The 27,402-nt window shown below is 46.2% G+C and overlaps 1 protein-coding gene across 3 annotated transcripts; it reads left to right on the top strand.

The window, feature by feature from the left end:
• Positions 1 to 26,964, top strand: kcnn2 (potassium calcium-activated channel subfamily N member 2). 3 transcript variants are annotated; one of them, XM_028973953.1, is made up of 9 exons: positions 1 to 943; positions 1,094 to 1,189; positions 12,526 to 12,944; positions 13,915 to 14,056; positions 15,401 to 15,511; positions 15,687 to 15,814; positions 20,175 to 20,183; positions 22,582 to 22,651; positions 25,158 to 26,964. In XM_028973953.1, the coding sequence occupies exons 1-9, from the start codon at positions 194 to 196 to the stop codon at positions 25,431 to 25,433; spliced, it is 2,001 nt and encodes a 666-aa protein (XP_028829786.1). In that variant the 5' UTR covers positions 1 to 193; the 3' UTR covers positions 25,434 to 26,964. The 3 variants fall into 3 exon arrangements, with proteins under 3 accessions (XP_028829786.1, XP_028829787.1, XP_028829788.1); XM_028973955.1 differs by lacking the exons at positions 1 to 943; positions 1,094 to 1,189 and adding an exon at positions 11,985 to 12,120; XM_028973954.1 differs by lacking the exons at positions 20,175 to 20,183; positions 22,582 to 22,651 and having other exon boundaries at positions 25,158 to 25,323.
• The last annotated feature ends 438 nt before the right edge of the window (positions 26,965 to 27,402 follow it).

The following is a 27,402-nucleotide window of genomic DNA, read 5'->3' as shown; positions in this document are numbered from 1 at the left end:
TGGGGGGGGGCGTTAATAAAGGAATCTCGCTCGAAAAGCGCGGTCCTGGCAACCCCCGTGACGTCACGCCAGTTGTTACCGGAGCCGACGCGGGTCCCTCCTCCGCGGCCGCCGCCGCCGCCGCCGCCACCGCGCTCGCCACACCGCCCCCCTCGCCAGGCGCCGGGCGCTGCCACCAGCCGGCGGCGCTGACATGGGAACCCCGCTGCAGCTGCAGAACGATTTATACCAGCAGCAGCAGCAGCAGCAGCGGCGGCAGCAGCGGCGCCAGTTCCCGCCCGCCGAGCACCGGCACTGCTGCGCGCCCGACGGGACGTCGCCCGACACCCCGCTCGGAACTTTGAGGAGGTCCCCGTCCGTGTCGTCTTCGCGCCAAGGCTGCCAGTTCAGCGGCTACGAGCTCACGCCCTCTAGTCATGGTAGTTCCTCCAGGCACCACCAGCACCATCACCACCACCAGCACCTCCAGGACCTCCATCACCACCAGCACCACCAGCAGCAGCAGCAGCAGCAGTGCCACCCTCGGCAGCGGGGCAGCCCGGACGCCAGCTCCTGCAGGGAAGTGGCCATGAGCAGCTGCAGATATAACGGCGGCGTGATGCGGCCGCTCAGCAACTTGAGTTCGTCCCGCAGGAACCTGCACGAGTTCGACTCCGAGTCGCAGCCGCTGCAGCCGCTGCAGCCGCTCTCCACTGCGGATGCGCCGGACAGCCTGGCCCGCAAGCCGGAGAACAACTCCACCACCCTGATGCCGTACGCGGCGGGGGACGGAGGGGGCAAATCGGGCAAGAAGAAGAACCAGAACATCGGCCAGAAGCTCGGCCACCGGCGGGCCCTGTTCGAGAAGAGGAAGCGGCTCAGCGACTACGCGCTGATTTTTGGGATGTTTGGGATCGTTGTTATGGTGATAGAGACGGAACTCTCGTGGGGGGCCTACGGAAAGGTGCGTAGCGGGACGGGGACCGGGGACCGGGGGGCACAAGGTCACGACTAGTCCACGCTCCTTCTGGACGACGTGTGTTTTGCATGGTTGCTGTGTTTTAGTTGCTGGGTGTTGAAGAGGATGATGAGGAGGGTCTTCTTTCTCTTGCAGGAGTCCTTGTATTCATTAGCTCTAAAATGCCTGATAAGCCTTTCTACAATCATCCTGCTCGGCCTGATTATCATTTATCACGCCAGGGAGATCCAGGTAAATTCCCTTTATTCTTTACACGTCCTGTGTGTCCAACGCTGTCTCTTTCTGTCCTTTCATTTTCCAAGTGGGAGCGGATAACTTTGGAAACTTTGCGGAGAATCTGATGACGTAAGGGGACCCCCCCGATGTGAAATGGAGCGGCGTGGTAATCGTCACCTTGCTCCGCTTGCTCTATGCCTTACCTTGTGTCCCCTCCCGCGTTGGCGCCCCCCTCCCGGTTCAGGCCGTGTTTTCTTCCCAGGACCGTTTTTATGACCTACGTGTGCGTGCGCGTGATGCAGATTTCCGGTTCTCACGGGTCAACCGTACGCCCGGCCTGTCTCTCCGGATCGTGGACAGAAGTCACTTTAATGACCTTGCGTCAGGGCGCCGTTGCACTGCTCTCTCTCTCTCTCTCTCTCTCTCTCTCTCTCTGTGTTGGTGTGTTTGTGCAATTCAGCGTTTACGTCCCTGTGACGCGGCTGAAATCTGTTCCGGAGGTGGCGGTCAGCGTGCGGTAGGGACACTCGCGTCCTCCTCTGTACCGAGGCCGTCTCTGTGCTTTACATAAAGTTCCTCATGAAGTTTTAGGCTTGAAAGTGAAGTGCTTGTCGTTGTGAGACACAGCAGCACAGCAGACTGTGACACGATGAAACGTGTCCCCTGCATTTGACCATCAGCCTTGGTGAGCGGTGGGCACCATGACAGGCGCCGGGGAGCAGCGTGTGGGGACTCTGATCGGGATTTTGCGGTTAAGGAAGTGGCCCCCGCCGCCCCGCCTGAAGCCCATGGATGCTACGCGGATGCTTCTTTAGACGTTCAGGGTTATGCAGTAGATGGTGTGTAGTGTAGTGTAGTGTACTTCTACACATATTGTCCCCTCCTTATCAAACCAGAACGTCGGCTTTCTGGTGGAAACGGAATAAAAATACTCAGGCATTTAGGAATAAACGTAGGGAAAAACGTGTCAGAGTTTGAAGCCACTTTCCAAGCAGCAGCGGAATATTTCCATCTCTGACGCTGGAGATCGCCGGATCCGAACAGAGGAGATCTGGATGGGATTTTTCAAAGGGAAATAGGTTGGGGGGTGAAGTCTCCTGGAAGAATGTCTGTGAAGAAGCTGGCACTTCAAAGCTGATCATGATATGGCGTGATATGATATATTGATAGGTTTCTGAGATATTGATTTCTTTTAATTTTTACTGGTTCATAGGCGAGTGTGTTACCCACTAGGCTACTACCAAAGGCCTCGTATACCAAGGTGCCAAACGTAGACTCTAGACAATGTAGGACGCCAAATGCCAATAGGGCTCTGCATCTTCTCAGAGTAATTTTTAAGAGTAAAATGTCCATACAAGACAGGTCCCAAGACTGCTTGTTCCTTAGGAGAAAGAAAGCAGCTGTGCATTTGTACCCTTGTACACTGGCAAAGGATTGTGGGTACTTTGGAAACACTGCAAAGACATAATCTTTGAAATATGCCCGTAATGAAGAGCATGGTAGGACCCTACAGGCATTTGAAGGACCCGAGATATTTTCTTCATCTGATCATTTGCCATAGTGAGGATCCTTCATTGTCTTTGAGGAGCAGTCACTGGAAACTTTGCCCTATTTACCCCATCAGGCTAAGAGGAAATTTCTTGAGTGTAGGTCTTTGAACCGGGTACTCCAGTACAACACATTTATGGCTTGGAACCAACCCAGCGTGGCTTCTGTGGTTGCTGCCCTGCAGTAGGAGGGAGATTTATGAAGTGTGGACGCTGCAGGCCTCATGGGCTTTCCTTACGCCCATCCATTCCTGAGCACTAAGGCTCTGAGCAGATTAACTATTGCTCCAGGTTATTAACTGTGGATGTCTGGATGATTTGAGGTCCATCCTGGGCCTTTATAAATTCTGTTATATCCTAGGCCTGATGGGAATTAGTCACAAGACCTTGTTGTCCTTCAGTCAACTCAAGCTGCTGGTCTTTATGGTCTTGTGTCTCTGATTATGCTGAACATGGGCTACAGCTTCCTGTGATATGGACTGTTTGACGGAGTTGGGCTTGGAGTGGCGTTTCCCCCAAATGTTTCTTGATGGGGAAGCTCTGGGAAACTGGAGAACTTCCTGGAAAAACCTATTCCAGATTATTGTCCATCACCTCTGACACAACCTTAGGTGACATTCTCAGGTGACAGTGCTTGAAGTTGTGTTCAAAGTCGGAAAAATGGAAACGAGTAAGAATATTGATGACTGCTTCAGAACAGATGTTAACAGACAACTGGTGACCCCGAAACAGGGTCATGGGCCCCCAAGGTCACTGAAGACTCACTCATTCATTTAAATGCTGTGGAGGCTGGATGTGTGTGTTGATTGTCCTGATACAAAATATGTCAAATGACTTTACTTTCCTTTACTTTATTTAGCAGACGCTTTTATCCAAAGCGACTTACAAGAGGAAGTTACCAGCAATTCTCGTTCGATTTCTATAGAATATTGAGTTTACAAACTAAGAGCCCTGATAAGGCTCAGACTTGTCAATGAAGAGCATGCTCAGAGATTGTTAGGTGCTAGACGAAGAAAAATTATAAAAAAGAAAAATTACATTTTTGCATTGTTTGTGCAATGTGTACGCATGTGCGTGTGTAAGTGTTAGATTTGTCTGTAATATTTTTTGAACAAGAGGGTTTTCACCTGCTTCTTAAAAGTGGTGATAGTCTTGAAGGTAGTCACGGTGGTAGTCGTGTGGAGGAGGGCAGGTTGTACCACCAGCCAGGGACAACAACGGAGAACAGAGATGATTGGAATCGGAGACCCCGTGAAGAAGGAATTTTTAGTCTCCTTTCGTTTGCTGATCTGAGAGAGCGTGCAGGAGTGTAGCTAGGTAGTAGTGTGTTGATGTAGGAGGTAGTATTGTAGCTTCTGTGCAGGGGTGTAGCTAGGTAGTAGTGTGTTGATGTAGGAGGTAGTATTGTAGCTTCTGTGCAGGGGTGTAGCTAGGTAGTATTGTGTTGATGTAGGAGGTAGTATTGTAGCTTCTGTGCAGGAGTGTAGCTAGGTAGTATTGTGTTGATGTAGGAGGTAGTATTGTAGCTTCTGTGCAGGAGTGTAGCTAGGTAGTAGTGTGTTGATGTAGGAGGTAGTATTGTAGCTTCTGTGCAGGGGTGTAGCTAGGTAGTAGTGTGTTGATGTAGGAGGTAGTATTGTAGCTTCTGTGCAGGAGTGTAGCTAGGTAGTAGTGTGTTGATGTAGGAGGTAGTATTGTAGCTTCTGTGCAGGAGTGTAGCTAGGTAGTATTGTGTTGATGTAGGAGGTAGTATTGTAGCTTCTGTGCAGGGGTGTAGCTAGGTAGTAGTGTGTTGATGTAGGAGGTAGTATTGTAGCTTCTGTGCAGGGGTGTAGCTAGGTAGTATTGTGTTGATGTAGGAGGTAGTATTGTAGTTTCTGTGCAGGAGTGTAGCTAGGTAGTAGTGTGTTGATGTAGGAGGTAGTATTGTAGCTTCTGTGCAGGAGTGTAGCTAGGTAGTATTGTGTTGATGTAGGAGGTAGTATTGTAGCTTCTGTGCAGGAGTGTAGCTAGGTAGTATTGTGTTGATGTAGGAGGTAGTATTGTAGCTTCTGTGCAGGAGTGTATCTAGGTAGTATTGTGTTGAGGTAGGAGGTAGTATTGTAGCTTCTGTGCAGGGGTGTAGCTAGGTAGTAGTGTGTTGATGTAGGAGGTAGTATTGTAGCTTCTGTGCAGGAGTGTAGCTAGGTAGTAGTGTGTTGATGTAGGAGGTAGTATTGTAGCTTCTGTGCAGGAGTGTAGCTAGGTAGTATTGTGTTGATGTAGGAGGTAGTATTGTAGCTTCTGTGCAGGAGTGTAGCTAGGTAGTAGTGTGTTGATGTAGGAGGTAGTATTGTAGCTTCTGTGCAGGAGTGTAGCTAGGTAGTATTGTGTTGATGTAGGAGGTAGTATTGTAGCTTCTGTGCAGGGGTGTAGCTAGGTAGTATTGTGTTGATGTAGGAGGTAGTATTGTAGCTTCTGTGCAGGAGTGTAGCTAGGTAGTATTGTGTTGATGTAGGAGGTAGTATTGTAGCTTCTGTGCAGGGGTGTAGCTAGGTAGTATTGTGTTGATGTAGGAGGGCGCAGTTCCATTAACAGCCCTGTAGGCAGCATCAAGGATTTGAACTCAATGCGAGCAGCTACCAGGAGCCAGTGGAGGGAGGTAAGAAGAGGTGTAACATGGGTGTATTTTGGCTGGTTGAAGATGAGACGGGCTGCCATATTTTGGATCATCTGGAGTGGGTTTTATGGTGACTGCAGAGGCTGCAGCCAGGAGAGAGTTACAGTAGAACAAGTCAACGTGATGGTCTGTGTTCTGCATCTGCGAGAACCTTCATCCCCTGGTAAATAATACACATGGTCCACACGCTGACTTCACTTGGCCTTCTAACTCCCCAGATCTCAGTCCAGTTGAGAAACGCATGTCTGTAGGAGAAAAAAAGCATCTCCAATCCCCATAGACCCATAGTGGATTTAGAGGATCTGCTGCTAACTTCTTGATGCCTGAAAGCACAGTCTTGTGGTTTTATTGCCACCGTCCCAGACCTTCTCAACATGTCGTGGCCTATGGGAGGAGTTGGTTGCTGCAGATATTATGGGTTTTTTTTACACATGGACTTCATTATGAAGAATAGCCCCTGTATACAATTAATGCTGAGACCTGGAGACGGACCCGTTTAATGAACGACACGCTCGAGCACGCCCTGGCCGTATTATGTTTTATTCTGCTGAATGGCAGTTGTCACAGCTTTCACAGGGACACGGGTCACAACAAAGGTGTGACTAGAGCGAGCACCCCCGCTGAGATGGCTCGCCGCTAGTCACGCTGTTAAAACGTGGTGCGCGAGCTGATAAATGACATGCAACTCTGGTCCAAGCCCCTGATTTTATTCACAGTGATGGATATGCGTGAGGATTCCGCCACGTTTTTACAATGGACAGTGCTTCTGGGATCCAGGTGATGATGGAAATGACGGTACAGGAAGTTCCTAAACCGTGGCGGGGAAGCCACAAAGTGTGGCTGAAGATGCAATCCATTAACAGCTCCTGTGAGGATTTAGTTACGTTCTCCTGGTTGCTGTTCTGCTTGGTTGTCATGTCCACTTCTGTAAGACTATAGCCGCTCAACAGAAGTCCCTCTTCTGCCCTCAGACAGCGCTAAATAATTCTTGCTTTTGTCAATGTTCATTTGCATATGAAACTGTGACTGCTGCGGTTTTGTCGAGTATTTGTCATTTGTAATGGTATTGACATCAAAAAATGCATTTGAGAGGGACAGAAATGACACGTTGGACAAAGACAAAGATGATCCTGCTTTAAAATGTCACTTTCTGTGGCATAAAACCAAAAAGCTGTCGGTCAGTTTGATGAGATGAATATTTTCTCCTTTGTAGAGAGTCCCTTTTCCCCGTAGATCCGTCACCGTAAATTCACATCAGTTGATCCGTCCTTTCACTCGTCTCAGTCCGCAGTTTTCAAGGGAAAAGCGCCACGTTCAGCGTCCTGTGATAAGAGATCGTTTTTGTCATGTGAGCTGCTGGATGGAAGAGATTTCAACTTTCTTCTGCACACACACACACACACACACACACACACACACACACGCCTCAGGGATGTGAAACTCGCCGCGGTGAACCGCAGGGGATGTTTTTGCATCTCCCCAGGTGAAATCTTCCTTCCACCCGAGAACCCAGACAGGTGTCACGTATCCACTCCGAACCGATGGCCTCTGCATTGTCACTCTGCAGAAAAACCCCGTATTTGGTGACTTCGCAAATTGACCCATTGATTTTTTCTTCTTCTTCTTCCTCTCTTTAAACGCGGCACGAAGTCGCGATGTGACAGGGTTACAGATGTTGGGTCGTCACGTTGAACGTTCCTCCTAATCTGCTGGAACTCAGCAGCATGATAGCATAAGTGCAGACACTGTGACCATGTGGTCACCCCGCCCGCACTTCCCAACCTATGAAAGCAAATGTAATCTACAACTGGGGTATTTACTCAGCAAAGTGGCCTCTTAGTGGCCCGCTTTGATAGCATAAATAAACCATTGCATTAATTTCTAATTGCACTGAACCTCTCAACCTAATTCACTAATGAGATTGAGCGATTTCTTTTCCGAGTGACAAGATATATGTTCCCATCTCCGCATTACACAGATTAAATATTGAGCTGCCCTCCATTAGTTATATTGGCCCTAACGAAACCAGTAACCAACTCCCACTGACCGACAGACGCGGCGAATTGGGGCAACCTGGAGACAAGCTGGAGCGAAGTCAGCCCCCATCACCAGCTGTCAATCATATTTAACCTGGAGGGGTCTCGCCGACCTGCGGTGCTTCCGTTCCATTCTTCCTATTACGCTAATTTATTCTTCAGTCGATATTGATGTATATATATATATATATATATATACATCAGCATGGTTGGGGCGCAATGCAGAATGCATCCAGAATGCAAAAACAACAATCTGTCTGTATTCTGTATTGTTACGCTTTGCAAGGCAGCGTTTAGAAAAGTGCAGTGCTGTCAGTCATTTTTTTATAGCTATAACTAATTAATCCCACACACGAGTGTGGCTCCGGCCGTAATGTTCACACGAGGCCCTTCCCGTTCACTTTCAAGGGGGTGATGTCACGTGCCGCCGCACTGGATTGTGGGTCCTAGTGTGTGTTGCTTGTGGTGCTTGAGGCAGAAAGTGCCGATGATCTTTCCCAGCAAATTAAATTTCCCTGCAAGGCCTTTTATTTTTATGTTAAATATAAAAAATGAATATAGCAATTAACGTGTTAATTTTGTGAGCCCTGCTTCAAGTGCTCAAATGTCAATGCATGAAAATATATATAAAATATACATATTAGCATACTAGCTGAGATTTTGGGTTAAATTAGTTAGTCCCATGCAGAACTTCATGTGTTATGTATTTTGACCATTTTGACTTTTCTCACTTATAATAGTAATAAAAGCCGGGTTGCATGACCGTTTACAAGGGGGCAATTCTGCTAGGAGTCTGTCAATTTAGTTTTTATTAGTCTTGTCCATACTCATTTTAGTCTAGGACTATTCTCGATGAGATGCACAGGACATTTTGATAACACACAAGTTACTTTATCCCGATAAGTAGTGGTCAGAACTATGAACAAGAAAGCCATATAATGACATACTATGACAAAAGCCATATAAGCAGTTTGAAGACTTGCCATGTGATTAGTCTTACTTGTTAATCGAACTTCCACAATAAAATTCTGTGAACTCGACAAGCATTCAGAAAAGTCATGGCACGAAATATTTCAATGTATAATGGGTGTTAAAACTTCAATAAAAAATGTTTATGCAATACCAATATATGCAACTAAATTGACCAAGATGGTGTGATGCACGGGACGTGATGCATGGGACAACAATGTCACTGGTCTTGAATTTAGTAAATATTTTACACAAGAGGTAACCATGTTTTAAATATCTGCAAAACCTTTAGTTCTTTAAATACTTGATGATGTTCCACATAATCTGTGTACCCATTTTAAGTATTACGACAAGTGGAAATATAAAAAAAGAAAAGTTTGCGTTGTGGTTTCATTTTTGAGAGAAAACGAACCCTCGAGTCAAGTTTCAGCCGACTAAAAGTCTGAGCATTTTAGTCTTATTTTAGTCTGAATTATCCATGACCCTTTTAGTCTAGATTTTATCAACAAAAACTGATGACATTTCACTCATTGTATTTTAGTCTTTTTTTTTTTTTTTTTGTAATGTAATTCTATTTAACCCAGTCACTATAGTACCATTACCTGGTAAAATAGACAAACACAATTTTATTTTAGTTAAAATCATTTCACAGTTATTATTTTTACCTTATAGACTCAAGAAGATCTTCAGCCATTCCAGACATGGAACATGCTCTGATTTGTTCCATGTTTTTTCTGCATCGCTTCGTCTTTTTCTCCCTAAATATTCTCTCTAAGCGTTCTGAAATCGACATAATTCCGCAAACTGAGGAAGTGACATCATTTGTGCAACTGGATGGCAGACACAGGAATAAAAAGAAATTCTGCAAAATAATAATAACACAATTAAACTTTCCTCAACCAAAATGAAATGACATTTATAATATATATAGTATAGTTTTTATGTTGTAAACCACATTTAGTCTTAGTCTTAATTTTTATTCTTCAACACGCACACTGCATATGGAGGAGATTTACCAGTTTCAGAAATCCATTTTTAATTAAATCGGGTATATTTTTGCCCTGTTTAGTGCAAATTTTTGAACTTTACCTCATTTTGGCTTTTACTTTCTCACCAACAAGAAAAATGATAAACGTTGTTTTTACACAAACTACTCAAGTCAGTAAGAAGCTCGTAAAGGTTCCGATTTTTCTCTCTTCCAGCCAGTTGTCAGAAACCTGGGGGTTGGTGTTACCATGAAAAACAACCCAGATTAATGCCCTTGGCTCCTCAAATTTTCATCCCATCTGCTTTTCCAGAACTGTCCCACTTTCCCCGCCCCACCCGGCGTGCAGCCTGCAGGGGAACGTTCAGAACGAACCCGTACTCTCCTATTAACTGTCTCACGTCCGGCCTGTCTCACGTCCAGCCTGTCTCACGTCCAGCCTGTCTCACGTCCGGCCTGTCTCACGTCTGGGCTGTCTCACGTCCGGCATGTCTGACGTCCGGCCTGTCTCACGTCCGGCCTGTCTCACGTCCGGGCTGTCTCACGTCCGGGCTGTCTCACGTCCGGCCTGTCTCACGTCCCGCCTGTCTCAAGTCCCGCCTGTCTCACGTCCGGCCTGTCTCACGTCCGGCCTGTCTTACGTCCCGCCTGTCTCACGTCCGGCCTGTCTCACGTCCGGCCTGTCTCACGTCCGGCCTGTCTCACGTCTGGGCTGTCTCACGTCTGGGCTGTCTCACGTCCGGCATGTCTGACGTCCGGCATGTCTGACGTCCGGCATGTCTCACGTCCGGCATGTCTCACGTCTGGCCTGTCTCACGTCCCGCCTGTCTCACGTCCCGCCTGTCTCAAGTCCCGCCTGTCTCACGTCCGGCCTGTCTCACGTCCGGCCTGTCTCACGTCCCGCCTGTCTCACGTCCGGCCTGTCTCACGTCCAGCATGTCTCACGTCCAGCATGGGTTCCCATAACTAGCGACTCGGCCACTTGGATGGAATATTTGATGCGACGAGGTGAAGAGCTCTCGAGTGTCACTCGTCCATTAACATGATTGCTTTTACCTACTAAGCAGTCTTTTCTCCCGTAAACCGTGTTAAATCTTTAATGTCTTTGTTCATTTTTACGCCTTTTTCCTCACTTCGCAGCCGCCGTCCCGACGTTGGTCTCGGCTGTCATTGTTTTGCTGTTGCTAAGCTTTGAGTAAGATACGGTCGGTCAGTGTTGTATTTCCCCGTTTAAGTTACGCTGGCTTGGAAAGTTTAACAAGCCGCGGTGCACCAACAGACAGCCAGGTTACTGTTACGGTGTCTCTCTCTCACAGATGTCAGGGAGCTTTCAAGAAGCCTGACGTCCTGCGGCTGATCTGGAAACCGAGACGCCGATCTGCCCACCATTTGGCACCGGAGAGATCCCTCGGGGGGGGGGAATGGTCCAATTAGATGCGGCGGATTCTGGTTGTGTTTATGGCTGTAGAATGCACTCACTGTAATGAAAAGTGTGTGTGCGCGCGTGCAGGCGCACTTGTGTACACGTGTCCTTAATGGCCGTGTCCCTGGGTCTGCGGGGCTGTCACCGTCTGTCACGTGCTGGTGTGAGTTCGAGGCACGCGTGACAGCACCAGTGTGTGTGTTGTGTGTTTGTGCACGCAGGTATGAGGATGTGTGTGCACCGTGGATATATTGTTATTCCAGGAAGTGTGTGTGTGTGTGAGTGAGGATGTGTAGCGTGTAATTGTGGCCCATGGGGCTCTCTCTTTCTGTTGTGTGTGTGTGTGTGTGTGTGTGTGTGTGTGTGTGTGTTATTTTCAGGGTGCCCTTGAGCTGGAGACGTTGGGTGAAAAGGCAGGAAAATATATTTCCGTTTGAATGATTTAAAGACTTCCAATGTATTAACTCTAAATATATGATCTGGGTCATTGATCCCATTTGGCTTGGAGGGTAGGGACCCTTTTTCCTCCACCCTAATGAGGAAATCGGGGGGAGGCTAATGGAGGAGGGGTTGCCTTGGCGCCACGTCAATTTATAATTTCAGCTTTTTTTAATGGCTATCGGGCCACCTCAATCATTGAAACATCAGGGTGATGAAATGTCGGATCGACGAACCGGCGGCCGGTGCCACGCGGTAGAAAAATGCACGAAGCCATAAACGGGCCCGGAGCGGGTCAGGTGGGCCACAGAACTCATCTCTCCTGGGCTGCCAGCTCGGCTTATTTCTGGCTTTTTTGGTAACTGTGGCTTGAGGCTTTTGAGGGTTGGAATAAGGGAGCCTGAGAGAGCGAGAGAGAGCGGGCGAGAGACTCTGGAAATGTGCTGACTGCAACGTTGGAGTGAAATATCTGCCGCGGACGCTGACAGCTGCTGGACCTTGAGGTGATGGAGAGGGTTTGGAGACGGGAGCGGTGGCGTTGCCGTGCAGCATCGGCGATTTGACAGCCGGGTGAAGCCGAGCTGAAGCCGGAGCGCGATCTTTCAGGGCGGAGTATTTACGAGGCCGAGGGGAGGAGGAGGAGGAGGGTGAAGAAGACACCACCTCCAGTGGGCAGCAGGGAGGAATAGCCTGGACTGATGGATATGTCTTTGGGTCGAGATAGATCGAGCAGTGCATTCTGGGACAGATGAACAACCCTGGTTAAAATGGCAGGGGCGTGGATGAATGCTGGGTATCGGCCTTCTGTGGGGGGCTGGGAGCCCTGATGATTGGGGAGGAAGAAGAATTCACAGCAGCATTCTGAGAGTCAGAACATTGAATAAATGAGGTGTTTTTTTGCTAGATCCTCACCATGTCCCCTTATTTTCCAGTGTGGGATCTTGGGATGGTGGGATCTTCTGTTGTCGCTCATGTTGATGTAGGGTTTTGATATGAATATAATCTGATATTTTGAAAAGAAAAATGTGATGTAACATGAACGGCAGAACTTTGAAAGATAGACATGGATGCAGTCAAAATTATTATTTACTTATTATCAATATATTTCAGCAGAATTGTATTATTTGAAACAGGTACAACATTGTTAAAGTGTTACTACACAATTTATGATTCATTTATCATTTATTCCTTTATTTTCTGCACATAATACACTGGTCAGCATGCGGTACGCCGATACCCAGCGTGAGTATTTCTCACATACAGTAACCGTCCCCCTCTTCTTGGTCCCCTCCAGCTGTTCATGGTGGACAACGCGGCAGACGACTGGCGAATAGCCATGACGTACGAGCGCATCTTCTTCATCTGCCTGGAGATTCTGGTGTGCGCCATCCACCCCATCCCGGGCAACTACACCTTCACGTGGACGGCGCGCCTGTCCTTCTCATATGCGCCCTCCAAAACGGACGCAGACGTGGACATCATCCTGTCCATCCCCATGTTCCTGCGCTTGTACCTCATCGCCCGCGTCATGCTGCTCCACAGCAAGCTGTTCACCGACGCGTCCTCGCGCAGCATCGGGGCGCTCAACAAGATCAACTTCAACACGCGCTTCGTCATGAAGACGCTCATGACCATCTGTCCCGGCACCGTGCTGCTGGTCTTCACCATCTCGCTGTGGATCATTGCTGCCTGGACTGTGCGCGCTTGTGAAAGGTGCTCCCGCCGTGGCTCTCGGTCTTATGGGACCCCATGTGGGACAACCAGCCGTGGCGTGTCCGATAATAGTGTTGGCGAAGGTAGATCAGGTGTCCAGGATTAGGCAGCTTTCCAGCGGCGGTCCACTCTTACTTATTCACTCTCCCCAGTTAAAATGCGGGGCGATAATTCAGAGGCAAAGGACCCCTAATGCAACCTTAATCCTTCCACTGGACCACTGGCCAAAAAAACACGTTTATGCCCATTTGCAGCAGGTTACCATGGTTACATAGTGATAAAAATGATTAAAAAGCATAAAGACGACAACTTTCATTTTTTATTATGAATTATAATTATAATTATATCTGTGTAGTAGATATTGAATTCTGAAAGCCCTTTTAGAATCGGGTTTTAGGATGAAAATGTGCAGCTTTTACTATATTGATTTGTTTTTCATGTGGACAGTGTTAATTCCATCTAGATGATCATAGAAAGTGAAAAGTGAAAGTAATTGTGAAACACAACGAGGCGTGTCCCCTGCTTTTGACCGGCACCCTTGGTGAGCGGTGGGCAGCCAGGACAGGCCCCCGGGGAGCAGTGTGTGGCGGCTCGGGATTGGAACCGGCAACCTTCTGATTATGGGTCCACCACCGCCCCTAGATGTTTACCGAAAACCATGACGGAGCATCGCGAGGTTCCTCAGCCCAGCCTTTCTAATTCATTATTCACTTCCCGTGTCCCGTTGTGGCTTCAGCCTTTGGAAACGTTCCTCTATCTTTAATGCAAAACTTTCAAGGCTGACATCTGAGATGCAGATTTCTGTTGATTTTATTTATTTCCATGCAGAATGTAGAGTGTTTATATCTGATGCATTATTTGGCTTTCTGTGCATATTGACAATACTTTCAAGTTCTGTGTAGCTCAGAAGCTCAGCAGAAAGTATGTGGTGAGAAACAAAGGTGCTGAGACACACCCTGCGTTTTCCCAGGTACCACGACAACCAGGACATAACCAGCAACTTCCTAGGAGCCATGTGGTTGATCTCAATCACCTTTCTCACCATCGGGTATGGGGACATGGTGCCCAACACTTACTGTGGAAAGGGGGTCTGCCTTCTTACTGGGATTATGGTGGGTTGGCACATTTTCAGCACAAATCCTTCACTGTTTTTCCTGCTTTTTATTCAGAAACAAAAACTTCTGTACATGTAAGATGTCCCAGAAATTTCTATTAGCCACTTTATTTGTTTCTGTGAACAGTTCCTGACCTCTGGATTGATTCTGTACCCGTCAGGCCCCAAATATTCCTGACAACCTCCCACAGCCACAAACCCTTTTAATGGGCTGATGAGTGGCTGGTAAACTGGGTGGGTGGCGTTAGAAAAGAAAGTGTTAAATTGGACAGGGTTGCTTTATGCGTGTTTAATGAGCAGAGAGAGTAAAACTAAGTAGAGATGCACTGACCTGACTTTTTCAGTTCAGATACCAATAAGTGACCTTGAGGATGGTCCAATACCGATCTAATTCCACACCTCACTGTGTGGAGCAGGCGGATCGAACCCATGATGGATGGCGTTGTTCTTTTTAATATATTACATTGGTACACCAAGATGGCCCCGCCCTAGTAAAGTCCATGCTGACTGGGTACTACGTACACAAAATAACATGAGCAGAAGACTCAAATCAGGCCCGCTGCCGCAGTGCCCGACTGTGCTATCTCGGTCAGTGTCAGATCGATATCTCATATCGGTATCGGATTGGGATGTACCAATACCAGGATCGGGTTTTGGCCTGACACTAGGTTCATGCGCTGATACTCGGACTCAGCCGATTTCTCCGATCCCTCAAACCGACACCATGCAGCGCGACGTCAGTCTTCTGCCATAGCAGAGCCAAGCCAGATAAAATATGTTCATGCTGTCGCTGTGACATCGTAGTGAACAACACGTGACAATGCTTCTTTCTATGCTGTCACAAATTTCATATGTCAAAAATTAAATGCTTGATATTCAATTATTATATATATTTTTTACCTCCAAGCAGTTACAAGACATTTACATTTACATTTACAGCATTTATCAGACGCCCTTATCCAGAGCGACTTACAATCAGTATTTACAGGGACAGTCCCCCCCCTGGAGCAACTTAAGGTTTAGTGTGTTGCTCAGGGACACAATGGTAGTAAGTGGGGTTTGAACCCGGGTCTTCTGGTTCACAGGCGAATGTGTTACCCACTAGGTTACTACCAAAGACATAATGGCACCTCGCCCCCAAAACAATTTTATATGTTCATTAAGCATTCATAAAAAATGTCCATTGTCTCACCAGTCTATACTGAGATCTCATCAGCGAGTACTTGGTCCTTGTCTTAAAAAACAGTGCATCTTTAGTCCTTGTGATCACCTATACTGGTAAATGTACAAGATGTGTGTATGTATATGTATATATATATATATGTGTGTGTGTGTTTCTCAGGGTGCTGGATGCACAGCTTTGGTGGTCGCAGTTGTAGCAAAAAAGCTGGAATTAACCAAAGCTGAAAAACACGTACATAACTTTATGATGGACACCCAGCTGACAAAAAGAGTAAGTGTGTCGGTGACGAACATCCTGCCATCTGTCGGGCCTCCTCTGTCCTCCCATCTGACACCAGCATTAGTGAGATGGAACGCTGGCTCATTAAACTCTGAATGCAACTTCATGTACTGGCTGTGTTGGAGCTGCTTGGCTAACTGCGGCGCTGCGGCCTGTGTCCCTGCAGGTGAAGAACACAGCTGCGAATGTACTCAGGGAGACGTGGCTCATCTACAAGAACACCAAGCTGGTGAGGAAGATGGACCACGCCAAAGTCAGGAAGCACCAGAGGAAATTCCTCCAAGCCATTCATCAGTAGGTACCCCTTCCCAACTAAAAGCTGATCCAGAGGTGCGGCTGGTCTGAATTGTTTGACACCTGTAGCTCAGGTCAGGGGGTTGTATGTTTAAAATGCTCCTGCTGTTGCCCTTGACCTGGAAATATCCGGACTCAGACCTTATCTGGGACAAGTAATCTGTGTACACCATGAGTGACAGGCCTTGAATCGACATGGCGTCATGACTTCAAAAGAGCAAGAGATCCTTGTAGAGCTTGTCGGCCTATCCTACGTCTTAATGGAATTCTTGCAGATGGACAAAAACAGGAACTTTTCAGAGCAATGATATAAAAAAAAGTAGAAGAACCACAAAATAGCCTCTCAAAGTGGACTTCAGAAAGCATGAATTATGGAAAGTGCACAATTTCCTTCTGGAGGAAAAACAATTCCAGCAAATTCCATTTGCACTTAGTGTCAGACTTTAGATGTCCAGAAGTCCATTATATCATAACAGCTGTTAGCTGAGCTCTCTGTCTGTCAGTCTTTCTGTATGTAGGGGGGTGCTAGTAGACTAGTGGGTAACACGTGAAGCAGCAGACCCCAACAGGGGCAGTGGTGGCCTAGCGGTTAAGGAAGCGGCCCCGTAATCAGAAGGTTGCCGGTTCGAATCCCGATCCGCCAAGGTACCACTGAGGTGCCACTGAGCAAAGCACCGTCCCCACACACTGCTCCCCGGGCGCCGGTCATGGCTGCCCACTCCTCACTCAGGGTGATGGTTAAATGCAGAGGACAGATTTCACTGTGTGCACCGTGTGCTGTGCTGCTGTGTATCACATGTGACAATCACTTCACTTTTAAAAAAAAAAAAACAGGTTCAGGTCCCACTTACTACTGTCGTGTCCCTGAGCAGGACACTTCACCCTGAGTGTCTCCAGGGGGGGACTGTCCCTGTAACTACTGACTGTAAGTCGCTCTGGGCGTCTGGTAAAGTGCAGTAAATGTACGATATGAGAATGTGAGAATAGCCGTTAGGCGGCTGCGTTTGTTAGTCAGTCATGAATGTGTTTACTATTCAAGCTGTCAAAATGAACGCTGCCACATTAAAATATATTAATGCCATGTCAACACGTGCCAGCGTACTGTTGCGGCGTGCTGAGCCTCTTTCCCATGCTTGTCTCTGTAATTCTTTTGAATATTATAGCAAGGTTTGGCCTTAGGAATTAATCGTGATTAATTCTCACTAATTAATTTGTGAATCAATTGTCAGCACTAGTTAGTAATAACACCAATAACACTGAACAAAATTACACATAATTCAAGTCCTAAGACGAGGGTGTGTTACAAAGCAAAAAAGTTCATAATCATCAGTAGAAATCTAGGTTATTGTACCAAATACATGTAATATCATCATTAAATCCAGTGAATCAAGGGAATACCCGTCATAGTGTAAATTCAGGTACGGTTTCCCCAGATGATTCATATCATTGGGCAACTGATCTATGAAAGAATTTGCTGGCCAGTGGCACGGTCAGAACCCTCTGTAGAGAACCCTAAAAAGAACCCTAATAGTCTGTACTGGATGTAATGGAGAACTGCTCCCATTTCAGTTGATGTTCTGCAATATGTTTTTTGGTTTTGTGCTTCTGATCTTTTTAATCCCTGGTGCAGACAAACAGAATTAGCTTGTGGTACCACTGACTTGTTCGGAGTCAATGAAGAGTCTCGTTCTGATCGATATGACTGGATATGGAACATCTTTACACCCCGACATCCTATACGTCTTTCTTTACAAGAACGTGAAGGAAGCGCAGCCAGACACAGCAGAACGTTCTTAGTGCGAACATGAAGAGCACGTTCACAGAAAACCAAGCCAGATTCCATCTCTTTATGTCCCCACCGGGGAACGTCCGCTGGAAAAGCCATAATCTTATTTACTCGACATTACACGGTGACCATCTAGTGTTTCCTTCGAGGGCAGAACTGGAACATACTTCACATCCTGCGAGGGTAACGGATCCGCCCAACCACTTCTGAGGCAGTTGAGGGTTTCCATTTGGGCTTGAGTGCGATGAAATAATAGGACTAATGCATCATAGTCCTACAATCAGCGTCTCACGGCAAAACTGAACTAGCCAGACAGTGTAATTCCAGTGTGCGTGATACTGATCCCCAGTATAAAGCTGTGTGAATGTAATGGGTATATTATAACACATTTGTCTTGTTTATTATAGACCTTCTGGGGGGGGGGGTCCAGAATTGGTCCATATGTGATTGGTAGCGGTGGGATTAATTCACTGAAATGTTCTGCTTTGGTATAACTGTGTGTTTTTTTCAGTGTGTGTGTGTGTGTCTGTTTGCTGTTTCCTGTATACGTGACTTTTAATTTGCTCACCATGATTCCCTGTAATGTCCTGTGTGTTTCTAAGATGGAGGGCAGCCGGCCAGAAGTCATAAAGACTCTCGATCGAGCGTGTCGGCAGAATCTGCTGCCGCGGCTGCTGCTGCAACCCCCATCCAAGATCATTAACATTGATCAGCCTCCTTCTACGCCCAAATACGGCTGTACGGCCTTCAATTGAAACCAAAAATCCAAATCTCCAGCAGGCTCAGCTTTTACGCTGCTGGTGATACGTACAGCTGCTGGTTATGCCGCTCCCTGAACCTTATTCAGCTCCCTGAACCTTAAAATTCAGCAAAGACCACAGTTTTTACAACTGAATTGTACTTCAATTTTTTGCAACATTTTGGTAAACAATGCGAACATTATTTATTAGACGAATTTGAACAATAAATTAACGTCACTAACACAGTTTTGTTCGCAGCGCGCTCATGCGTATAGTATATAGTATAGTTATAGCTAGCCGCTTAACCCGCAATAAAGCCATCTGATTGGCCAGCGTGTTCGCATTTGGGAAAATTGCATAAATGGACCTGGAGCTGCCGGTAGCTCCAGGCTTGAAACATCTTTCTACTGACGTCACCCCGATTTAGTTTGTACAGTCTACATGCCTCTTTCCTACACTTGTCTCTCTAATAGTTTTCAATTTTATAGCAAGCTTTAGGCTTAAAAATGTGGATAATTCATGTAAACGGTGTAATCAAATGACCCTGAATTTTCAAAATATGTTCTTAAAGGGTGAGTTTGCAATCTTATCCGTTTTTTCACCCCATTGGTCCTTTTGGATCTCAGTGAGCTAATGGTATCACTTCTCTGGTGTCACCCAGCGTTCTCCATACGTTCACATCACTTAATCCACTGATAGTTTTAAAGGTGGAGATGCGATCTTAGCCAATTTCCAAATGTAAGAAAGTAATGGCTAATGAACCTTAGCCTGGGTCACTTGTGTCACTGTGAGTCGATGGTATCAGATCACTGACGTCACTGATGCTGTCATAATGTTTGCAACGGCTCCCTAACAGTTTTCAGCTTAACGGAACGGCATCATTTTTTGCTCTTTGCACATCTAATTTGCACATCATATTTATTTATATCTGCACAACACTTTAGTCCTCACCAACTTCTTTTATCTCATTTATATATATACACGTGTATATGCAACATAGACAGTTTCTTTCATTTCGATCCATCTAGATGTAGATAAGATAATTATTTCAAGCTTTCAGAGAACGTCTGCTAATTTAGTGTAGTGAGCCACATATCCCACAGGACTCCATTATAACGTCCCCTCTGGTGTCCTTTTGAAGACCCCGTGGTCGTTACGGGGTTTCGCCAGAGGATTGATATCGGCCCTGTTAAGAGCATCTCTGGTTGATCTTGTGGAACGGTAGAGCAGACAGTGGAGCAAATTTCATTAAAGTTAAGAGAACAGCAGGGAAGAACATGTCCCTCACAAAACGCTCCTTCTTTAGTTTTAGCTCTTGGCAGTCCATGAATAAGATGTTAGACGTCAAATGTTCTTGATAAAAAAACTGGGCTATTGAGCCAGATTCTGTAGCTTTCTATTCAAACGGAACAGGCCCGGAGAATTACAAACTTCCCCCTGGATCCCATTCGCTGTGAGGTCTATGTTACAATTACGTCAGAAAGGAATGAAAGAGTGGCCCATGGTACCACTGGGTGGGGGGAGGAAAGCTGGAAGGAAGCTTGGACCAGGAGGACGGGCGTCCAGAGTTTTGCATTGCACCCATGCATCTGTGTCGGTTCTGGTCTTCAGAAGGAGGATGGAGAGCCACTGGTCTTAGGTCACTAGGTCACTGAGATTCGTAAAAAAAAATTTCTTCACGCCCAGGATGAGGGTTGCAGCCAGCCTCAATTATTGTTTAGTTTTGGTGTTTGAATTTTGATTTTTCTGTGTATCACTGAAATGATGTTGTAATAATTCATCTGTCTACTTTATGTTCCCTTTTTTTCCTGTTTGTGTCCACACAATGCAATAGAGCTCGAAAGTAAGTCTTCACCCCGCGTGTAGATACAAAGATGTTGTTTGCATGCTACCGAGAGCTTGTCTTTAAAACTCAACTTGACCTCCCTCATCTGATAAGTGAAATTCATACGAATTTCTTTTTTTAAAAAAAAACTATATTCTAGGATAGGCATGGATTGTATAGACCAATTTTATTGTTTTTATTTTTTTCTTTTCTTTTCATCACACGTTCACACAACACAGAGATTAACATCTCGCTGAGGGCATCTCGCAGCACTGGTCATCTCCAGACCTTACACAAGCTTAACTACCCTGGACAATTCAGACACGTTTTCATGATTCAGTTCCAGGTGAATTTCAGTTATTAAAGATGGAGGGATTCTGTTTTTTCTGATCATTGTTGCATGAGTGTGTTGAAAAATAAGATCTTTAATCAGAAAGTAACTGATTAAAAACCGGAGAACTTGACTTCCATGAACCACAGGCTGACTGACGGCAGCAGTCATAAAGCCAAAACGACACCGAAGGCAAAGAGTCGTCTTGGGGTTCGTGGAACCTGAGTTACCCCTGAAAGTGTGTACATTTTCCACTGCATTCTCTCCATTTCTCTCTTGGATGACAAGTAACAGTGAGGAGAACTTGCAGAGTCAGAAGTGACAACTGACTGTCAGGATGGAAGGTCGACCTGTTTTATAGAGTTAAAGAGTGAACACATTGAATCCACAAACAGGGTTTGACAGATGAAGCAGTTCATTTGTTCAGTGTGTGAGAGAGAGAGAGAGAGAGAGAGAGAGAGAGAGAGAGATGGGCTTGAAGTGCACTTTTAAAATTCCCATGGTGCATCCTGCTTTCTGTCCACCGCTGTACGGCTGTCCGTCATCTGTCCCACGTGTTCCGATTAAAGTCAAAATGATTCTTCCAAAAATAAATGTCAGGCAGACTCGTTTTTGAATGGACACAATATTGCAAAAAAAGAACAAATGATTTTTAAAAATTATAATTTCTCTCTGTCTGTCATCCAAGTGTGAAATGTGACCAAATTCTGGCAGGTTCTCTCCTCAGCTGCACAAAGCACTGAAAACAATCCAGTGCTGTTATAGCAGGAAATAAGACCCCGAGCATTCTGTTGTCCAAATCTGAGTGTACATTTGTTGGTTTATGTATAAATATATATATATTTCATAGATATTTTAGAGTGACCTGCGTTGTTTCCCCCCTTTTGTTCTTAAAACGGTATTAGGGCTGAAAGACCAGGTTTTTCATATGAACTAATCTTTAGGCTCCTGCTTGTGGCGCCCTCTGTTGGTGCGCATGATGACTGCAACTGCTCTTCCTAGTTTGCTTTTCATTCTGTTTTGGTTCAGTGGCTCTTAACGAACCTGCTTTGCATGGAAATGGATAAATCTGGTCCGTTTAGCGAAGCACATCCCTCAAGGCCCCTCATATCCCCCCTCTGAACTGTGTCATCAAACACGGCCTGGACCATTAACACCGGTGTTGTACCTGCCAGCTGTTGCAGTTGACGTCCCATGTCCCTTTCAGGAACCAGAAGTGCGTATGGCGCATCGGTACGATGAAAGGTCGCGTGGAATGGCGGCGCTCCACGTAAACACGTTGAATGGAGCACCGGTGATTTAGCCGAGTTATCGTGCAGAAACACAGCCGTGGACTTGAGTAGCTCGCACCTCGCCGGTTCATATGAAGACGCACTTACTACTACACTTACTCCGGTGTAGATAAGTGGCCCAGAACGGAGGCCTAATTAAATAGGGTATTTCAATTATTCATGTGAGTGGTCTGGATCGGGGTGAACGGGTGTGTCAGACGTCGTCCCCGTGACTAACTGTGCCTGTGTGGAGGTTTTCAGTCGGGGACACGCCTTAAAAACAATGAGACCTCAACATAACCTCAACAAAATGAATGCAAAGCAAAAGTCTTTGTCTGATAATGTAATTGATTACAGGTAATATTAACTGAATTTTACAGCACGTGGTTTAGCCAATCCGATTTTAGGATGAACTCGCTGTTCATTTAAACCATCTATACAAATAAAGTCTTGGCGCTCTCGACATCTCACCTCATGACACTAAAGCGCAGAATGGCTCCCGTGTCCCCATCCTTCAACGTGATAGTCGTGGCGTCGACCGCTCGGGACGGGCTTCTGTGGATCGATACAGGAAGCGGGGTGCGACCCACCACGCCCTTCCGCTCCAGGCCTGCCCCCGTTTTCTCGTAGGCTTCACCTGCATGCCTCTTGACCAGCCACGTGTTAGAAGCCCCTCCCCTGCTCCCTCCCTGCATTCCCTACTCATGTCTTGTGCATGCCCCTGGAGTGCTGCGAACTGTTCATGCATTTTGAATGCCCTTCTCTGTACTGACCAGTTGCCTTTACTGGGGGCTCTGACTGGTCTTGTGTTCAGATTGAGAAGTGTTAAAATGGAGCAACGCAAGCTGAATGACCAAGCAAACTCTCTAGTGGACCTTGCGAAGGTAAGCTAGAACGAACCCTCCACCTCCACAGTCTAACTGTCCATCACTCTGTGTTTTTGTGCCGCAGCGCACGTCGGCCCGGCGACACGGCCAGCGCTTTCTTTTGCATGAATGAATGGGCGCCGCCGGGGCTCTATAGAGCGGGGCGGAGAAAACGCTGCTTCCGCTAAAACGTGTACAAGTCTACAGGTGTCAAATGAACAGACGGAGAAATCTTATTAGTGTGTGTGTGTGTGTGTGTGTGTGTGTGTGTAGATTTAGGACACGTTGGTTTCTCCCTGTAGCCCAGTGTTTGCTGACCATACACATCGTCCTATATTAGTTGTTCTGGGTCACGTGACCGGTGTCACGACAAAGTATGAAATGTGCCAATCACAAAATTATACTGGTTTAAAACTGGTTTGGACCATGGACATAAATACGTGCAAATATATTTATATACTGAGACAGTGAGTGTGTGTGTTAGTTGTAAATTAAAATACTAATTTAAATGGATCTAATGCACTCTGGCTGTTTGCTCATCTGCATGTTAAATAACCATTTTTATTTAACATGGGTTGATTTTCTGATTGCCACAGAATCACCTCGAACCCGTGCAAAATGCACGCGTAATGTTGCTTTTGATTTTGCAGGGATCTTTTATACCCGGGCCATGAAGTTAAATAAATAAGAACAGGCCTCACTTTGCACTGCTGCATCTCAGCAATCTTTTCCCTGGCGGTGATTCTGCGATGCACTAAAGAGAGCTGACAAGCCGCGGGGAACACCGGGCAAATTTCCAGCCCGGCTCCACACACACACACACACACACACACACACACACACCAAAAAAAGGGGAGACACGCTGAGATTTGCTGATTCAGCTCCAGCAGTTGCATTTGCTCTCTCTCTCTCTTCTCTTTCTCTTTCTCTCTCGCTCACACACACACACACACAGTGACATTGAAATGGCCGCAGCAGTTAAAATCACGACGAGTTGAATTGCAGGCCAGGTGCCACCGGGTGACATTAGTTATTACTGAGCCAGAACGGGAAAAAAGTGCATGCGTGTGACATTGAGAGCGATTGCGCCGGGACGCCCGCTCCTTCCAGCCATCTTTAATCTTTGTCATAATTGCGTCCCGCCATCAGAGGGCAGGAGAGTATGAATCTCGAGAGGCGGGGCTGGATAATGGGGATTTTCGAAGCTCTTTAACAGCTTTTTACACCTACAATAAATAAATATGATCGATGTCTTTCTTGGAGGGTTTTAAGCCAGGCAATTAGCACCGGTAGCATGAGGAGATGAAGGAGGAGGGCGTGGCAAAGCAAGGCAGAGGTTGTTCAGAATCAGAAAACCTGGTTAATCCCGGAGGACATTGCTTATCGACAACACACAGAGACACAGAGAGACACAAGACACAAGAGCAATGTCAAATAATGTCAAATGAAATCTGGAAGAGCCTTGCACGTAGAATATCGTAGCAAATAATGCACGTAGTCTTTTACACAATGATAGTTTTAACCCATTATAAATGAAAAATTCAATCAGCAGGCTGTTGTACATATGATTTAACAATGTACAGTACGGGCTTTGACTTTCAGCATATTTTCATACAGGCAGGTGCCCAGATTTGGCCTGTGGCATCAGTGTTTTATACTGCTGCTGTCCTGCTGGAGCTTGTATTGGGGACAGCCGGGTCAGGATGGTGTCAGAGAACAACTATTTTACAATATATGAGGGAGTTGAGGTTCCTTCAGAAGCAGGCAGGGCAATAAAGAAGTGTGACTGACTGCGGCAGGTGATGCAACGTGTCCAGGGTGGTAGTAGCCTAGTGGGTAACACACTCGCCTGTGAACCAGAAGACCCGGGTTCGAACCCCACTTACTACCATCGTGTCCCTGAGCAAGACACTTAACCCTGAGTGTCTCCAGGGGGGGGGACTGTCCCTGTAAATACTGGTTGTAAGTCGCTCTGGATAAGGACGTCTGATAAATGCTGTCCATTTTAAATGTCATTTTATTCAGTTATGTAATGAAACCAGTTGAGTGACGTGCTCTGTTTTCCCCACGCTGACCTTCATTTTCCCCGTTTCTGTTTGTGCGTCTGTGTGTAAGTCGGTTGTTCCTTCAGTTTCAGGATTCTTCAATTGTCTTTTTTTTTTACAGCAGTTGGGAACACTGGGACGTGGAGACACTTACATTTCTAACACCCCTGTTGACTTGGTCCATCACAGTCACTGAGAGAAGATGCTAATAACCAATGTGCCAACACAAGTAGTTTCTTGTCAATACTGAATAATATGTTTGATTCTGAAGATTAAGTTAAACTGAATATGAATATATATAAGTGTTGATAATTCCTCCCTAGTGCCCATCAACCATCTTACCTTGACTGACACAGATCAATGTGACCACTCTTCCTTCCCTCCTCTGACCCCAGCTTTCTCCTTTCTCCTTTCCTACCTTTCTCTTTCTTTCCTCCTCGCTCTCGTCTTCCGCCCACCTCCGCCCCTGGTGGCTGCAGACGCAGAACATCATGTACGACCTGATCTCGGACCTGAACGAGCGCGGCGAGGACATGGAGAAGCGCATCGCCCTGCTGGAGACCAAGCTGGAGACGCTGCTGGGCAACCTGCAGGCGCTGCCCGGCCTCATCAGCCAGGTGATCAGCCAGCAGCACCGGGACTTCCTGGAGGTGCAGCTGCAGCCGTACGACAAACACAGCCCCGAGCGCTCGCAGTCCGTGTCCCGCCGCCGCTCCTCGTCCACGGCGCCGCCCACGTCCTCGGAGAGCAGCTAGAAGGACGGACGCGGACAATGCCACCTCCTCCTCCTCCTCCTCCGTTTTCCTCTTCCTCCTCCAGATGAAGACTTTTGCCATCATATGGCCAAGTTGCAGTTATTGTAAAGCCTTATGGTTTCAAATAGAAGTATTATGCCTGAAATTCTGATGACAGAATCAACGGTATCTGGGGGGGAGAGAAACTTTTTTTTAGAAGAATAACCACAAACTCCGTTTAATTTATTACCTCAGAAGTACGTTCTTGTCCCGTTTCTGATGACATGGCCTTCCTCGGTAGAAACGATTGAAAGGCGAGTTTGCAGCGAGTATCTGAGGAACAGAAAAATATATATAGTAATAATTAAAACATAGTTTCTCCTGGGCATGACTGAATTCCAGACAGGGGTAGCTATGGAATGCTTCCCTTCCCTGTCAGTCAAAGGTACCATGTAAAATTTCACACAATTAGGGGAAAAACTATATATATATTACATTTTTAGGTTAGAAACTGCATCAGTTGTTTTTTGGTTATTTTTTCTTGTCCCTGGAAAAAGTATATATATATATATATATAATTTTTTGGGGATCTCTATAATGCAAAACAATGTACTCGTCTCAAAAATGAATGCATCTGAACCTATACTTGCACTTTTTATCAATGCACTTCAATGCTGACAAACTAAAAAAGTTGTGTTGCTCATTAGAATGGAAGACAAAAAAAAACTCTTTTAGCGATTAGCAAATGGTTTAATAGTTAGAATGTCTGTACGATGCAAGGCCCCCTCCCAAAAATAAGACCTGCAGTAATAGAGTCTAGATTGCAGCGATTATTGCTTCATTACTGCTTTGTACTCTTATTTCCCAGATAGGCTCTGAACTGTCAAATTGAGGATGGCAGATCCATGCAGATATAAAGCTAATTCCTCAGAGCCATTGTGCAAGATTTGTATTTATTTTTTTGCCCTCGGCAGGAGCCAAAGCCACAGGATGCTCTGACAGGATGGGTGTTGTGGACCCGCAGTGTGCAATGGTGCCCCTGCTGGATGCTTTTTGTGGATGCAACAGCTCTGAAAGTAGCAAACAACCTCTGTTAATACCTATTTTTTTATATTTTTTCACAGGATAATAAGCACACCTCAGAATGACAACCTTTCACAAATGTACTACATGCCTTGTTTCGAACCGAGTATAGTTTGTGCATGGCCGACATTGGGGTGATCCTGCACATGGGTTTAATGCAATAAAGTGCAATAGGCAGCATATCAGCAGTATGGGTGTTAAGCATGTGTGAAGCTGGTTTGGGGGAATTGCCGCTACTGTACTAGTTTACAGAAGCCGGAGTTATAATTGAAGGAATGTCCAAAGGAGGCGGAGTGCCAGTGGGTTGCCTGTACAAACAAAATCTTACCCCAGACTTCCGTGATGGATGTAACGGGTCAGAGCTTTAGCAGATGGTGGATTCAGAAATTTCACCAACATAAATACTTCTGAGTGAATATACTGTATGCAAAGGAACTACTAAACAATAAAATCAAAACTATTTACCAGATGTGTGTAGCTGATGGTCTGAGTCAGTGTCGGTCAGCGTTGCACGAGGGACACTGTGGGCTTAAAACACTTTCTTCAGGTGCTTGCAGACAGGTATGGTGTACTGTATGTGGCAGTGGACACCTAGCAGGTAAGAGAGCGGATGTCCCCTTAAGCAAGGTACTGTCCCTACATACTGCTCCTCGGGCACCTTTCATGGCTGCCCACTGCTCAGAAGGTCATGGGTTAAATGCAGTGTGCACCATGTGCTGTGCTATGCTGTGTATGACAATGACAAAAAAAAGTCAAAGGCTTTTTGAAGAACCTAATAAAGAATATCAAAGGAATTCTCTGTGGGAATGATGGAAAACCATCCTCCATGTCATCCTCCATAACTAAAGGTAGCTGAGAGGAGCCAAGAGAAATACTGACATCAAGGCAAAAGTTCAGTACCTAAAAA

The sequence above is a fragment of the Denticeps clupeoides genome, chromosome 3, assembly GCF_900700375.1.
Source record: "Denticeps clupeoides chromosome 3, fDenClu1.1, whole genome shotgun sequence".
Taxonomy (NCBI): domain Eukaryota; kingdom Metazoa; phylum Chordata; class Actinopteri; order Clupeiformes; family Denticipitidae; genus Denticeps; species Denticeps clupeoides.
This window is presented reverse-complemented; position numbering and strand designations above follow the sequence as displayed.

What these genes read in the sequence shown, in the direction of transcription:
- kcnn2 (XM_028973953.1), top strand. Translation starts at nt 194, where the DNA reads ATGGGAACCCCGCTGCAGCTGCAGAACGATTTATACCAGCAGCAGCAG. An exon ending in ATCACGCCAGGGAGATCCAG is followed by an intron (nt 1,190 to 12,525) that starts GTAAATTCCCTT and finishes GGTCCCCTCCAG; the next exon opens with CTGTTCATGGTGGACAACGC. An exon ending in ACTGTGCGCGCTTGTGAAAG is followed by an intron (nt 12,945 to 13,914) that starts GTGCTCCCGCCG and finishes GCGTTTTCCCAG; the next exon opens with GTACCACGACAACCAGGACA.